The 14,097-nt window shown below is 40.3% G+C and overlaps 1 protein-coding gene across 4 annotated transcripts in view; it reads right to left on the bottom strand.

Moving 5' to 3' along the window:
• NAPEPLD (N-acyl phosphatidylethanolamine phospholipase D) overlaps positions 1-12,811 on the bottom strand; it is a 67,900-nt gene extending 55,089 nt beyond the window's left edge. The window contains exon 1 of one of the 4 annotated variants that reach the window (XM_072653150.1): positions 12,682-12,811. In XM_072653150.1, the coding sequence (XP_072509251.1) occupies positions 12,682-12,698 (17 nt within the window). In that variant the 5' untranslated portion in view covers positions 12,699-12,811. Of the gene's footprint in view, positions 1-10,603; positions 10,685-11,326; positions 11,734-12,681 lie in introns of those variants that run through there. The other 3 variants (XM_072653148.1, XM_072653147.1, XM_072653149.1) reach the window with 3 other exon arrangements.
• Positions 12,812-14,097: the final 1,286 nt, after the last annotated feature.

Here is a 14,097-nt window from a genome sequence, read left to right as displayed (position 1 = left end):
TTAGTGGAGGGATAAAGAGGGGAGGTGAGAGAAAAACATGCAGTCTACTCTCATCACATTCCACTAAAGGAAAGAATAAAATACATACTCATTTTGGTAAGAAAACCTATCTCACAATACAGGAAAGTGGGGGATAAGGGGACAAGCAGGGTGGGGGGGATGATAGAAGGGAGGGCATGGGGAGGAGAATGCAATCCGAGGTTGACACTCATGGGGAGGGATAGGATCAAAAGAGAATAGAAGTAATGGGGGACAGGATAGGATGGAGGGAAATATAGTTAGTCCTATACAACACAACTATTATGGAAGTCATTTGCAAAACTACACAGATTTGGCCTATATTGAATTGCTTACCTTCCAAAGGGAAGGGGTGGAGAGGGAGGGAGGTAAAGAAGTTGGAACTCAAAGTGTTAGGATCAACTGTCGAGTAATGTTCTTGCCACTAGGAAATAAGAAATACAGGTAAAGGGGTATAGAAATCTATCTGGCCCTACAGGACAAAAGAGAAGATGGAGACAAGGGCAGAGAGGGATGATAGAAGAGAGAGCAGATTGGTGATAGGGGCAATTAGAATGCTTGGTGTTTGGGGGGGGGGAGGGGATAAAAGGGGAGAAAATTTGTAACCCAAAATTTTGTGAAAATGAATGTTAAAAGTTAAATAAATAAATTTAATTTTAAAATAAAAATAAATAAATAAATAATTTTATTATTTTTAGGTTATATTGTTATATTTTTATTTGAATATGAGAATTATGATGTTCAAAAATTTATGAAACTTTAAACAAAATCTCTTTGCAACATGTTGGTGACCCAAGGTTCATTCATCAGGCAATCAATAAAAATTTATTAAAATTTAGAGCTGGAAGGAACCTTGAAAGTCCATTCACCAGTGCCTACAACATATTTCTACAAGAGGTGAGATATATATATATATATGTGTATATATATATATATATATATATATATATATATATATATATATATATATATAAAAGAAATACTCAGTGATGGGAAGGCGGTAGATTCTCCTTGGGAGTATCAAGAAAGACCACTTAAATTCATTATCGTTCATCCAAAGCCTTCCCTCTTCCTAATTTCCCTATTCCTGCTGAGGGTACCACTATCCTCCTAAATCACTCAGGTTCACAATCGAGGTATTGTCCTCCTCTCTCTCACTCCATACCCCACCCACTGCCACATTCAATTTGTTGAGAAGGTCTGTTATTTTACCTTTGTAACATCTTTTACCTTATTTTACCTTTGTAACATCTTTTACCTTATTTTACCTTTGTAACATCTCTCTAATATGCTCCCTTTTCTCCTCTGACACTACCACTGCCTTGGCACAGGCCCTTATCACCTCATGGCTGGACTGTTACAATACCCTGATAGTCAGTCTTCCTTCCACTAGTCTCTTTTCTGTCCATCCTCATTCAACTATCAAACTGCTCTTCAAATTGCACAGGTTTGACCTTGCCACCTTCCAACACACACATACACACACGCTGCACAAATAAGTTCAATGGGTCCCCATCACCTCCACGACCAAATATAAAATCCTCTGTGTGGTGTCCAAAGTTCTTTACAGCATGGCCCCTTCTTACCTTTCCAGTCTTCTTATACCTTCCACGCCTTTACACTTTACATACTCTGTGACCCACAGACACTAGCCTCCTTCTTTCTCAAGAAAGATACTTCATCTCCCAACTCCAGGCATTTTCACTAACATATCCCCCATGCCTGGAATGCCCTCTCTCTTCATCTCTACTTTCTAGATTTGCTGGCGTCTTTCAGCTCCCAACTAAAATTTCACCATTTCTCTGATGGCATGGTCTTTTTCAGCAATGAAGGACAAACACAACAATCTGTGAGCAGACACAGCTGCCTGAACAGGGACCTAGCTAGCTGGGTAACTCAGTTCCTCCTCTCCTGTCTGTTTCCCTCTCCCCTTCCTTCTCCTGTCTAAAGGAAGGTAAATTTGGATGGCCAGAAGATGTCCAGTTAACTTGGGTTTTACTGGCTAGATTCCTTTTTCTTTGTTCCTTTTTCCCCTTTCCTTTTCCCTTCCCTTTCCCCAAACCTTAAACCTACTACACTCTGAAGCTCACACACTGAACAACAGTAGGCCCCTGCCTAAGTGCTCTTCTGGATCCTCCTGGATTTAGAGTGATTATCAATAGCAACTGTTGCTGTTTCCTTCCCAGCCTGAAGTCTTTCTTTTCTTTGCCTCATTAAAGGGGCCATGCCCTGGCTACTTCTTAAACAGGCATATTCAATGAATGGACATTACCTCACCCTAAGAGAGTACCTGAACAGACCTTGGCCTAAAGGGCCCAAGGTCTCCCAGTGCATCCTGGGTCATCTCCAGTCATCGTGAGGACTATCTGGTCACTGGATTCAGATGGTTCTGGAGGAGAAGTGAGGCTGGTGACCTGCACAGCCCTGCCTCACTGAAAACAAAGTCAAGTGCAAGTCGTCATCATTTCTTTGATGGCATGGTCTTCTTCAGCAATGAAGGACAAACACAACAAAATCCCACCTTCTATACAAAGCCTTTCCCAAAATTCCTTATCCTAGTACCTTCCCTGTATTGGTTATTTCCAATTTAGCCTGGATATAGCTTGTTTGTACATAGTGGTTTTCATGTTGTCTCCCCCTTAGACTGTGGGCTCTCTGAGGATAGGATTGTCTCTTGCCATTCTTTGTATGTCTGGCATACAGTGGTACAATGTCTGGCACGCAGTAGACACTAAAAAATGTTTATTAACTGACTCTTGAGGGAGGTGGCATTTAAGCTGGGACTCAAAGGGAGTTCAAGTTCCAAGACACAGAAGTGAAAGGAAGAGCATTCTAGTCATGGGGGACAGTCTTTGCAAAGGCTTTGAGACAGACAATGGAATGTCATGCATGGAAACAGGAGGCAAGTCAGTTTGGCTGGAATGTAGTTTGTAAAGGAGAGAGTAAGATACAATGGGGCTGGAAAGATAAACCAGAGACACATTGTGCAGGGTTTTAAATGTCAAACAGAGGACTTTGTTTTTTAGTCTTAAGGCAATCAAGAGCCTTCAGCTGCTTGAGCAGAGGAGTGACATGTTTGTACCTGGGCTTTAAGATTATCAATTTGGTAGCAGTGGGGAGGATTGGGTTAGAGATTGGACAGACTGGATGATGGGAGACAGATTAGAATGACAATGAATGATGTGGAGCTTGAGTAGAACCTTAAAGGGGAGCTAGGAGTTTCTAGACACTGTGGTTAGAAGAAGAGTATTCCAGGCACGGGGAAAGTCTCTGCAAAAGCTCTGAGACAATGATCCAATAGACCAAGTGAGAAGTATGGGCCTGGGCTGATGGTGGTTATGTGGAAGTGAAAAGAATAGGATGGATACATGAGATCATTTGAGGAGGCAGACAAGATTTGGTACTTGTTTGGATACTGGGAAGTAGAGGAGAGTGAGTAAAGAGTCAAGAATAACCTCTTAAATTACAAACCTGGATAAATGATAGTGATACCTTGAACAGAACAGACTGGTTATGAGAAAGAGTTTAAGGGGAAAAACACTGAGCTCCGTTTTAGACATGTTGAGTTTCAAATGCTTGAGGAACATTATCCAGGTAGAGGTGTCTATGGAATAATTTAGAGACTATGCCAGTGGAGTACAAGCTTGGGCATCTTCTACCAAAGACGAAAGAGATTATAAATACAGGGACAGGGACAACCTATTGAAATTCAGTGAGAAACATCCTTAGGTATGGCACAAGGAACAAGATTTTCAGCCATAGCAACTCTAAACTGTTTACAAAGGGATAGAAGAGTCAGCATCTGCACTTGTGGGTGATAGGAGGATCCACTCAGATGAAATCACAAAAAGTTGACAAAATAATGAATTTATTCTGTGAGGAAATGAGAGGATGGGAACTAGAGTTACCCAACTCTTCCATAGTACATGTCCTCGAACACCTACCTTTTATGAAAATTAAAAGATTTCACACTTGAAGAAAACTTACACATGATCTTTCTAAGTCCTTCATTTGAGGCTGACATCCAAAGTTATAACAGTAATAAGTAGTAGAAGTAGGTGGTACAATGGATAGAGGGCTGGGCCTGGAGTCAGGAAGACATAAGTTCAAATCTGGCCTTAGATACTAGCTAGCTCTGTGATCCTAAGCAAGTCACTTAGCCCTATTTGCCTCAGTCCCTCATTTGTGAAATGAGCTGGAGAAGGAAATGACATCCCACTCCACTATCTTTGCCAAGAAAACTCCAAATAGGATCAGGAAGAGACATGACTGAAACGACTCAGCAACAACACAGAACTAGAATACAAATCAAGTCCTTTGCCTTCAAATCAGGCGTTCTTCCCATTATACCACATTAACCCTCCTACCTTTGCTATCTATTCTGGACTCACCATGAGACTCCCAACCTCCTAGAAGCCTCATGGTTAAAGTGTTTTCTTGCTCAAAGAAAACAGAAAATAGCTGTGTGCCACACACTGCATCACCTCATGGTCATTTCTAGGAAATATGCTTTCCCAAAACTTTATATGATAATATAATTTTTTTAATGATTATCCTAAAGGAAAACAAAAGACTTCCTTATGGTATAAACCCCCTATCTGAAAAGAATATTGTCATCCTCTTAATTCTCCAGCAAAAAAGCTCCCTCCACCCTCCCAAACACACACACACACAAAACACACACACACACACACACACACACACACACACACACACACACACACACACACACACACACACAATGTATGACTTTTATCCAAGTTAGGAACCTCTTTCCTATGGGGTGACCCTTTTGAGATTCGAGGTTTTTACTTCCATTTTCAAATGTGTGTTGCTTCATAGGATTAGGAAATGGAAGAGACTATAAGACAAATCTTGTCCAAACCTCTCATGTATAATAAAATTCCAAGCAGAGGACCTTTAAGGTAGGCTACACAAAAGAGGTCGCATCTGAAATTTAAAAGGAAGATATGTAGGCAGGTCCATAGGACCCATAAATCTTAAAATGCTTCTCTTCTTCCAGTAGTATTTGCATCCTAACAAGACAAAGAAAAGAACAGTAGTGGCATCTGGGCAATCCTGGCAGTGGAAAGAAAGGATGCCAAGACCTAGAAATCACATCCAATAAGCAGCTAGAGAAAGCAGGACCTGAAACTGAAATTAAATACTGGCCCCAACTGCTAAATACACTTATAGTTCACACCCTTCCTTGGAGGTTCTTACTTAATTGTTTGGAAAAGGTCACCTGCTGGGCGGCACACTATAAGAGAAGTAAAAACAAATAAGAGATTGTGACTAAACCCTCCAGAGGACACAGTCCCTGGCTCTGCTTAATTATATAAGAACTTGGTGCTTAGGGTACTGCTTCTTTTTTCCTATTTGAATAGCATGGTATAATGACTGGAATGCAAAGGAGGCTCTTAAAAAATGCTGCAAGATATGCCAACCCCCCCCACCCCAAACAAATATGTGTATTAAGCTTGGTACAATAAATACATAAGGAAAATAGGTTTTCTATTTAATAAATCGTTAGATTTGAAAGCTGGTGGCATTTGGCCAATAGCTCTGGCCTCACCCACAGGACTGGCCCCTTTGAATTTCAACAGCAGTTTGACAGTGAAAGAAAAGAAAAGAGAGGGGGGTGGATTTGAGAGCCCCCAGCACTTCTCCCCTCCCTTCCCTGAATGCAAAGTTTTGTTTTGGTTTTTTCAGTTATTCAATAGGGGAATCAATCATAAATCTTCAGGAATACTTTGCCAAATCCTGACTAACTAAAAAGCTTCGTTGACTGACAGACCACAAAAGCAAGATAAATCTTTGGTGATTCTGAGTAGAGAAGACAGAAAGAATACAACAGATTGGATAACTGTTCCAGAAATCTTGAAGAAGTCACCTTAAACTTTCTGGGCCTCATTTTCCTTACCTATAAAATAGGAAATTTGGATCAGATTTCTCTTATAGTCACTTTCAGCTCCCAATTCTATGAAGCTACACATATGAGGAAATTAGGTAAAAAGCCTCAAGTCACAAGAGGGATATCCCATAGTAACGAGGATTTAACCAATAATCTCCAGATCCTACAAAAAGAGACATCTTAGTGTATCAGAAAATGTAATTAGTGTACTACAAAGTGTATTAGAAAGATGAGCACAGGGTCTGAAGTCACAGGACCTGGTTTTGATGCCTCATTCTGCTACACAAGTTACTTAAATGAGAATTCATTTCCTCATCTGTAAAACGAGATTAGCACCGAATAAACCTATCTAGAAGTCCCATCTAGATCTAAATTCCATGGCGCTCTGAAAAATATAAAACTATTTCAACATTATTTAAAATACTTATTGTAAATATGATGTAAAAAGATGAGTTCTGAACAGCATGCTTGCTCGTGCATCAATATTTCTCTGGGTTTTTCTTTCCTTTTTATGTAGTACTTGAAGGCTTTTGTAAATTGCTTCACAAATATGATCTCATTTCATCTTCACAACAACTCTGGAAAGTTGGTGATATTATTATCCCCATTTTTACATATGAGAAACTGAGACTGAGAACCGTTTCATGACTTGCCAAAGACCACAAAGCTAATGAGTGTCTGAGGCAGGATATTTACTCAATTGAAATGTTAATCATTTCTATATGAAAGGTGAAAAAACAAAGTTTAAACCAAAAGCCAAGTGGTCATTTTCATTGAATGGAAGCCACCTGATCATTCATTCCATCAGAAAATTATATTTATTGAATTTTTCAAGGCTTCTACATTTCTAAAAAGGAGACTGAAAACTCTGGGACTATTTCTAGTTAATTAAGAGATAGTTCTACTTTAAAAAATTATGGGGAGAGAACAGTAATAGATATAATAGTTAATTTTATATTTCACTGATTTAAAAGCAAAATGTGCAGGGAATCTTGTATATGTCTCCATTGTTTTCCCAAAGAAGCCTCATTATCAGTTCATGAAATGCATGACCCCTTAGATGAGCACCAGAATTGTTAATAAGGCACTGAAAACTAAGAAATACCTTCAGAGTATCATATAAATACATTTGTCATCATCAAATAATATATTTGTGATGCATATATTTATATTTAACTAAAAATGCAATCTTCTTTAAGATGCTGCAAATCAGTCTTAAGCTACTTCAGTTGGACTAATAATTACAAGATTAAAAACTTCAATGAAATTATGTTTCAATTAAAAGAATGATAACTCATTAAAAATGGCATATTTTGTGGCTTAAATTTTACTTATAGCAAAGTCCTAATGTAACCTAGTTTGACCATTTCAATATGTGCATTGAAGTTAGATATTTACTGACTACCAAAAATAGCACTGATGCAGGGCAGAAAGAAGTCTTTAACATTCAGACAGATTGAACAAGTTTTTGTTAGGGACCTACTAAGTGCCAGACACAACTAGACACTGGGGTTTGTACTAGATCATGGGTTCTTAACTTATTTTGTGTCATGGATCCCTTTGACATTCTGGTGAAGTCTACAGAACCCTTCTTAGGATGATGTTTTTAAATGCATAAAATAGCATATATAAGATTATACTGAAATGCTCACCAAAATATTTTTTAAAAGATTCACAGACCCCATGGTAAGAAGCCCTGGATTATCTAATTGATAAATTCCCTTTCCAGGACCTCAATATCCTATGATTCTAACTGCTATTGAATCTAATTTCTATATAAAATTGAGTGACATAGTGTAAATGACAGCCTCTTTCAGCCAAAAATTGTTATATGGCATCTATGTGAAATGATAAAAAAATTCTTATTTAGATGATTAAACTAAAGTTAAGTGGCAACTTCATTAGCTAAAATGCTCGGTAATGACTGAAGTAGAAAAAAAATCTAGATTTTCCACTAAATTGCCTAAAAGAAGTTCATCTCCAGACAGTAAACAATTAGAGGAAAGAGAATTTTATCTGTCTACAATTATTTGGGTTTTCATTTTTTACTTCCTACTTCATGCATTATAAATTTTGTGGAGTAATATTAGACACTAATTCAGTTGGTATTAATTACTTCTAATAATTATTTTTCTAGAGATACTTTTTAGTAAAATGATCTCCATTGAGAAAGAAGTACTATATTTTACTTTACCTCGTGTTTTTTTAGTTAGTTTGGGGACATAGGTGAATTAAATAGACTACAGCCAAGATGGGGACTCAAAGCTGACTAGTTTTGAGTAATTGATCGCAACAGGGATGTTAATGTTATTCTTAATTATAGATGTTTCTTCTACAGCATTATGAAAAGTTTATTTGCATCTAAACCTAAAGAAGAAAGCTGATAAACATCTCAGGCCCAGAATATTATATATGGGCATAATACTTTTATGGTATCACAATTTTTTTAAGGATTACCTATTTTAACAAGCAAGATCCTTGGTGCTTTTTTCTTCCTGACCAAGACTTCATCCTGCTTAACTGAGAGTAAACCAAGAATTTATCTCCTTTCTTCCACTCATTCATCATCTCTCATTTGTACTATCAAAATAACTTCCTAATTGGGCTTTTTTTTCCATTCTTTTCTTTCTTTAACCCATCTTCCACATAGCTATCAAAATTTCACCCTTTAAGAATTAATTAGAATGCATCACTCTGCCACCCTAGCATCTCCAACAGCTCCCTACTTTTAACGTTGTTCAGTCATGTCTGACTCTTCGTGGCTCCATTTGGGGTTTTCTTGGCAGAGATACTAGCGCAGTTTTCGATTTCCTTCTCCAGTTCATTTTACAGATGAGGAAACTGAGGCAAACAGGGTTAAGTGATTTGCCCAGGGTCACAAGCAAATAGCTGTCTAAGGCCAGATTTGAATCCAGGAAGGTGAGTCTTCCAACTCCAGACCCATACTCTATCTACTGCACTGCCTACCTGCTCTGGCTCCCTCCCTATTGCCTCTGTACTAATATACAAATCTAGTCATTTAAAGTTATAAGCCCATAGGTTTAAAACTGGAAGGAACCTCAGAGATCATTTAGTCCAATCCCATTGTTTTTCAGATGAGGAAACTGAGGAAACAGAAGAGAAGCGATTTTCCTAAGGAGGCATAGATTGCAAGTGGCTGAAGCTAGGTATGACTGAAAAGAATATCAATAAAAGGTTTAGATATAGACTATAAAATGTCACAGGTAATATTGCATTCATTAGTATTACAGTTGTTAGAATTAAACATTTAACAAAATATGTTGCATATTGCAAGCATAATTAATTTTTTTTCCCACTTTTATTTACACTCCCACTTGCCTTCAGGCTCTTCAATGATTAATCACATGCCTTATGTGCTGTGTGAAAGAGTCATGACAATGAAGTGGTTTTAAAACTTTAGTCCAATTAAATATAAACCCATATACCTTTATGTTGTTTCTCGCATGTATTCTATGTTTATTTATATAAAGGAGAAGTAGGGAGGGGCATTTAACACATGAAAAAAGCAAAATGAAAACAAGGTAAGAATGGAGAAATAATTTTAATCAAGCCTCACTTAACCAAGTCTAGACTAAACTCAGTGTTCAATTCTCATTCAAAATTCACTCACTTGTCTAAGCCTCTAAGTAACCAAAATTCTTTCAAATGTACAAGGCTAATTTTATGTACAGCAATAAAGTAACACCAAAATCCAGTGATTGTTTTTAAAAAAAATCTAATTATAGGCCTGAACTAATCAACTTTTTAAAATGTACATAACTTTTCTCCAAAGGCTGTAATCCAAAATTGGTGAAATGTTGCCTGGTATTACAAGGGGAGATAAATATAGCAGAAACCCACAAAACATGTTTATCTCCTAAAGAGACTACTAAAATCTTTACTACAAGAAAACATTTAGTATATGGCATATAAAATGTTTAAAAATTACAAATATTTTAATTTGTAATTAAGCTGTTCACATTCCCCAAGCTTGCCCTTAACATTTTATATTAAATAAATACCTTTGCTCTTAATTTCTATCAACGATTTGGGGTTTCCTTGAAGCACAAATGCTCCAGAAAACAGGAAACATTTTCTTTTTAAAGATTATATGACTTCCTTTCCTGAACAATGCTACCACATGTTAATATTTTCGCGGAGCTAAATCAAAATTACAGCAACTGCAAAAAAAAAAGGTAGAAATGAGACTACGAAGCATTCATTTTCATCAAGAAATGGGCACTTTACATCTCAACTCAGGAATGACTTCACGAACAAACTATCAGCCACCATAAAATACCAGCTACTTCACGTTAATCCAAAGCAAACACTAGAGTTTTATACCGTGGTTAGATACAGCGGGGCCGTCCTGCTCAAGAACGTAAAAAGAAAATACAGCAGCGGTCGGGGCACGGGCTCCAAGGCTCCACAGTGTTCGAACTTTGGTCAATTTCCTAATTCTCTCACACCCCGCTGGGGAGACAAAGTATCAAACACAAGCCTGTGACAGGGGATCAATTTCCCTCAGCTCCCAGGGAAGAAACAAGAGCAAGTTCCGTCCAGAGGGGAAAAAAAGTCTGATGTGAATACATTGTCTACAAAGACTCCAGTAGCACCGCCCCCCCACCCCCCAAAAAAGAACACAGAACTCGGAAAAGAAGAATCTCTCACCGCCCCCTTAACTCCATTCATTCGCTTCTCCTTTCCATTCCACGGTTACTTTTTGGGTAACCAAAAGACCTGCAGAAATAGATTTCCAGTGCTAGAGGGTGGGGTGGGGAGGGGTGGGGTGAGGGGTGTGGGTGCTCTGTAGATGTCAATTCATTCTACCAGAAATAATTTTTAAAAGAAACACCTACGTGTTTTCCAAGGCAGAGGAGATCTAAATCCACAATCCAGATGGGGTCTGCGACCCTCCCCCCAAAAAAAAGATTATTCTCCAGGATACCTTCCAAAAAAAAAAAAATTCGGTAAATGTTATCTTCCCAGTGGCAGAGGATGCGGCAGCGACCGCAACCTGCAGCAGCCGGGGGACGAACTGGGGCTTTTTAATAACCTATGAAACCCAAGGCTCAGGCCCACCCCCTAGCCTGCCCTACTTTGCAGAGACTTGGGGCATGCGGGCTGCTCCCTTCGGAGAGCAAAGGTCTGGAGGCGGGAGAGAGCTGAGAGCAAGGAGGTGGGAAGAGTCTGGTGAAATCCGAAAGCTGAACGCACCCCGGAGTCTTGAAGAATCAAAAGCCACCCCGAGAAAGAGGGGAATTGGGGGGAGGGCTGGGGCGCTCCCCACTCAGGCTCGGTTCTCAGGGGTTCTCCCGGGAAGGGGACGAAAGAGGGGCGGGCTGAGCGAGCAGGGCTGCCCTCGCTTTAGAGCGCAGCGCAGCGCATCTTCACCTCTCGGGCTGAAAGATCTTGGCCTGCAGGCGCTCGGGCTCGCGCTCCGGCTCGGGCTCGGGATCGCGCTCCGGCTCCGGCTCGGGCTCGCGCTCCGGCTCGGCATCGCGCTCCTCCTCCCGCCCAGGTTCCGTCTTGCCTCCGGGCTCCAGCGCCCCGCACGCCACCCTGCTTGCCAGCTCCCAGCAGCCTCCCCCCCTGAGGATCAGATACCTCTTCATCCAGGCACGGCTCGCGTCGGAGCGGCTGGTGGCCCAGAGAGCCAGCAAGCCCAGGCAGCTGCCCAGCGCCCGGAGCCTCACCATGCCAGCCGTGGCCGCGCCTCACTGCGACCCTGATCGCCCCTTACTCACTCTGGCGGGTAGTGACCTTAGTGTCCGCCTACCTAGACCTTTACCAAGATGGCCGCCCACGTTGTTTTCCTGCGGCCGAAGCCATCTTGGTAAAGAGAGCCGTCAGACCCCGGTATATTGGCCCTGGCTCTTCTGGGCAGCAGCGGCTGCCACTCAGGCCACCTCCACACCTGCTTTGCTCTTACCAGCCAACAACGACTGGAACTGCTCTCTAAGTCATCTCCTTGCAGTTATAAAAGCAGCATTTCTTTGATTTTAACTGTGGTACCTGATAAACAAGGGGATCAGTGAGAGCTGGAAAGGCCCTTTAGAAATCATCCGGTCCAATTTCCTCTTTTTTCACAGGAGGAAACTGAGGTCCAGAGAGGTCAAGTGACATATACTATGTGTGTGTTCATCCTTCATTGCCGAAGAAGACCATGCCATCAGAGAAATGATGACATGACTTGCACTTGACTTTGTTTTGAGTGAGGGAGGGCTGTGCAGGTCACCAACCCCACATTCTCCAGAGCCACCTGAATCCAGTGACCAGACATTCATCAGGATGATTAGAGATGACCCAGGATGAGGCAATTGGGGTTAAGTGACTTGCCCAAGGTCACACAGCTAGTAAGTGTCAAGTGTCTGAGGTGAAATCTGAACTCGGTCCTCCAGACTCCTGCACTGGTGCTCTATCCACTGCACCACCTACTGCCCTGACATACACTATAGGCAGTTAGTGGATGAACCAGCCTCTGAACCTAGGTCCTCAGATTTCAGATCCTGCACTCTTTTCACTGAAGTGTGCAAGTCCCCCCACCCCCCACCTAGCACAGAGAGAATGTAATAACTAAATAGTAATTGTTTCTCTTTTACTCAGGAACCCTGTGAGGGTCTTCCCCTCCCAGTTTGATTTTTTTTTTTATTAAAGGGGTCATCCCTTGAGTAACTACTTAAAGAAGGCTATTGATTGAATGGGTGTATCTCATTCAAAGTGAGAATGTGATAAGATCTTAGCCTCACCTTGCATCCTGGGCCATCTCCAGTCTTCCTGATGAATATCAGCCCAATGGATCCAGATGGCTCAGGAGAAGAAGGTGAGGTTGGTGACTTTGAACAGCTCTTCCTCACTCAAATCAAAGTTAGCTGCATGGTCCTCTTCGAGAACAAAGGACAAACACAACCACAACAGTGCCATCACCTTCCTACGAAATTCACATTATTAATACTTAAATAGACCAACTTCGTCAAAGTGGACATTTCCTCTATCAACGCAAATCAAATCCCTTTCCGATCTATTTTACCTAAATATAGATTCTCGTACCTGGGACTGAGCTAGCCAACATCTTAAACTTAGAGGAGTTTAATAGTCCTTAAAAATATAGTGGCAGCTATGCCATATGCCCAGCTGGAAAGAAGAGATATTTTAATCTGAAGTTTGTGAAGCTCATGGTGTGAAGTAGATATTAAATATTGATGATAACAATATTATTACTCTGGAAATGTTCTACCATTTTAAACAGATGTTGCAACCTCCTTGATAAACAGTTCTTATTTAAATTAACATCTTATTTTTTCTCCTATGGTGTTGAAGCTATAAGGCTGCCCTGTGGCTCTGTTGAATTCCCTATATGTTTAAAAAAGCCAGAATTAGACTGAGCAGCATCTGTGATCTGGAAGGATAATAATAGCTGGTCATTTGTTTATGTTGCACCTTAAATAATACGTTTACATTACCTCATTTGATCCTCACAACAACCCTCTCTGTTATTATCTCTATTTTTACAACTGAAGAAACTGGACTGGAGAGTTTGAGCTTCCTTAATTGTCAGAGGTTGAATCTCTCTCAACTCTAGGTCCCAGCTCTTTCCACCTGCCTACTTTGCTTTTCTTGCCTAAGGCCAAGTATCTCAAGGGAGGGCAGAGAGGTGTTAGGCTATGACAGAAAATAAAGTAACAGAATATAGAGGTAACTTCAGGAAGCTGCAAGCCAGTCTTTTAAAGCAGCTATACTGTTTGGTTTTCCTTATTGATTGCAATAATAACGTTGGTTTCAGGCATACGCTTTATCCCAGTGTGACCTTGGATAAATCATTTCATTTCTTTGAGTCTCAGTTTCCTTATCTGTAAAATAAAGGGTTTTGAACTGAATGGGCTCTCACTTTCCTTCCAGCTGTAAATTTATGATCCTAGGATTCCCTAGGCTAGAACTTCCTTAATAGCTGGGTATTAGTTTCTTTATAGTATGCTTAATCCCAGGCTGAGTTTGAGTGGAGCTAAGAACTTGTCATCTTACCCTAGGCTCAGAAAGTAATCACAGCCCCAGAAATAACAACTTGATCAAGTGACCTAGATTACTGTTAATGATCATTCACAAACTTTTGAGAAGACACAAACACACACACCACCACTCCAAGAAAGGGAGCTTTGATGAATACA

This window comes from Notamacropus eugenii, chromosome 3, assembly GCF_028372415.1.
Source record: "Notamacropus eugenii isolate mMacEug1 chromosome 3, mMacEug1.pri_v2, whole genome shotgun sequence".
Classification (NCBI taxonomy): domain Eukaryota; kingdom Metazoa; phylum Chordata; class Mammalia; order Diprotodontia; family Macropodidae; genus Notamacropus; species Notamacropus eugenii.
Note: the sequence above shows the minus strand (reverse complement) of the source record. Positions and strands in the feature narration are given on the sequence as shown.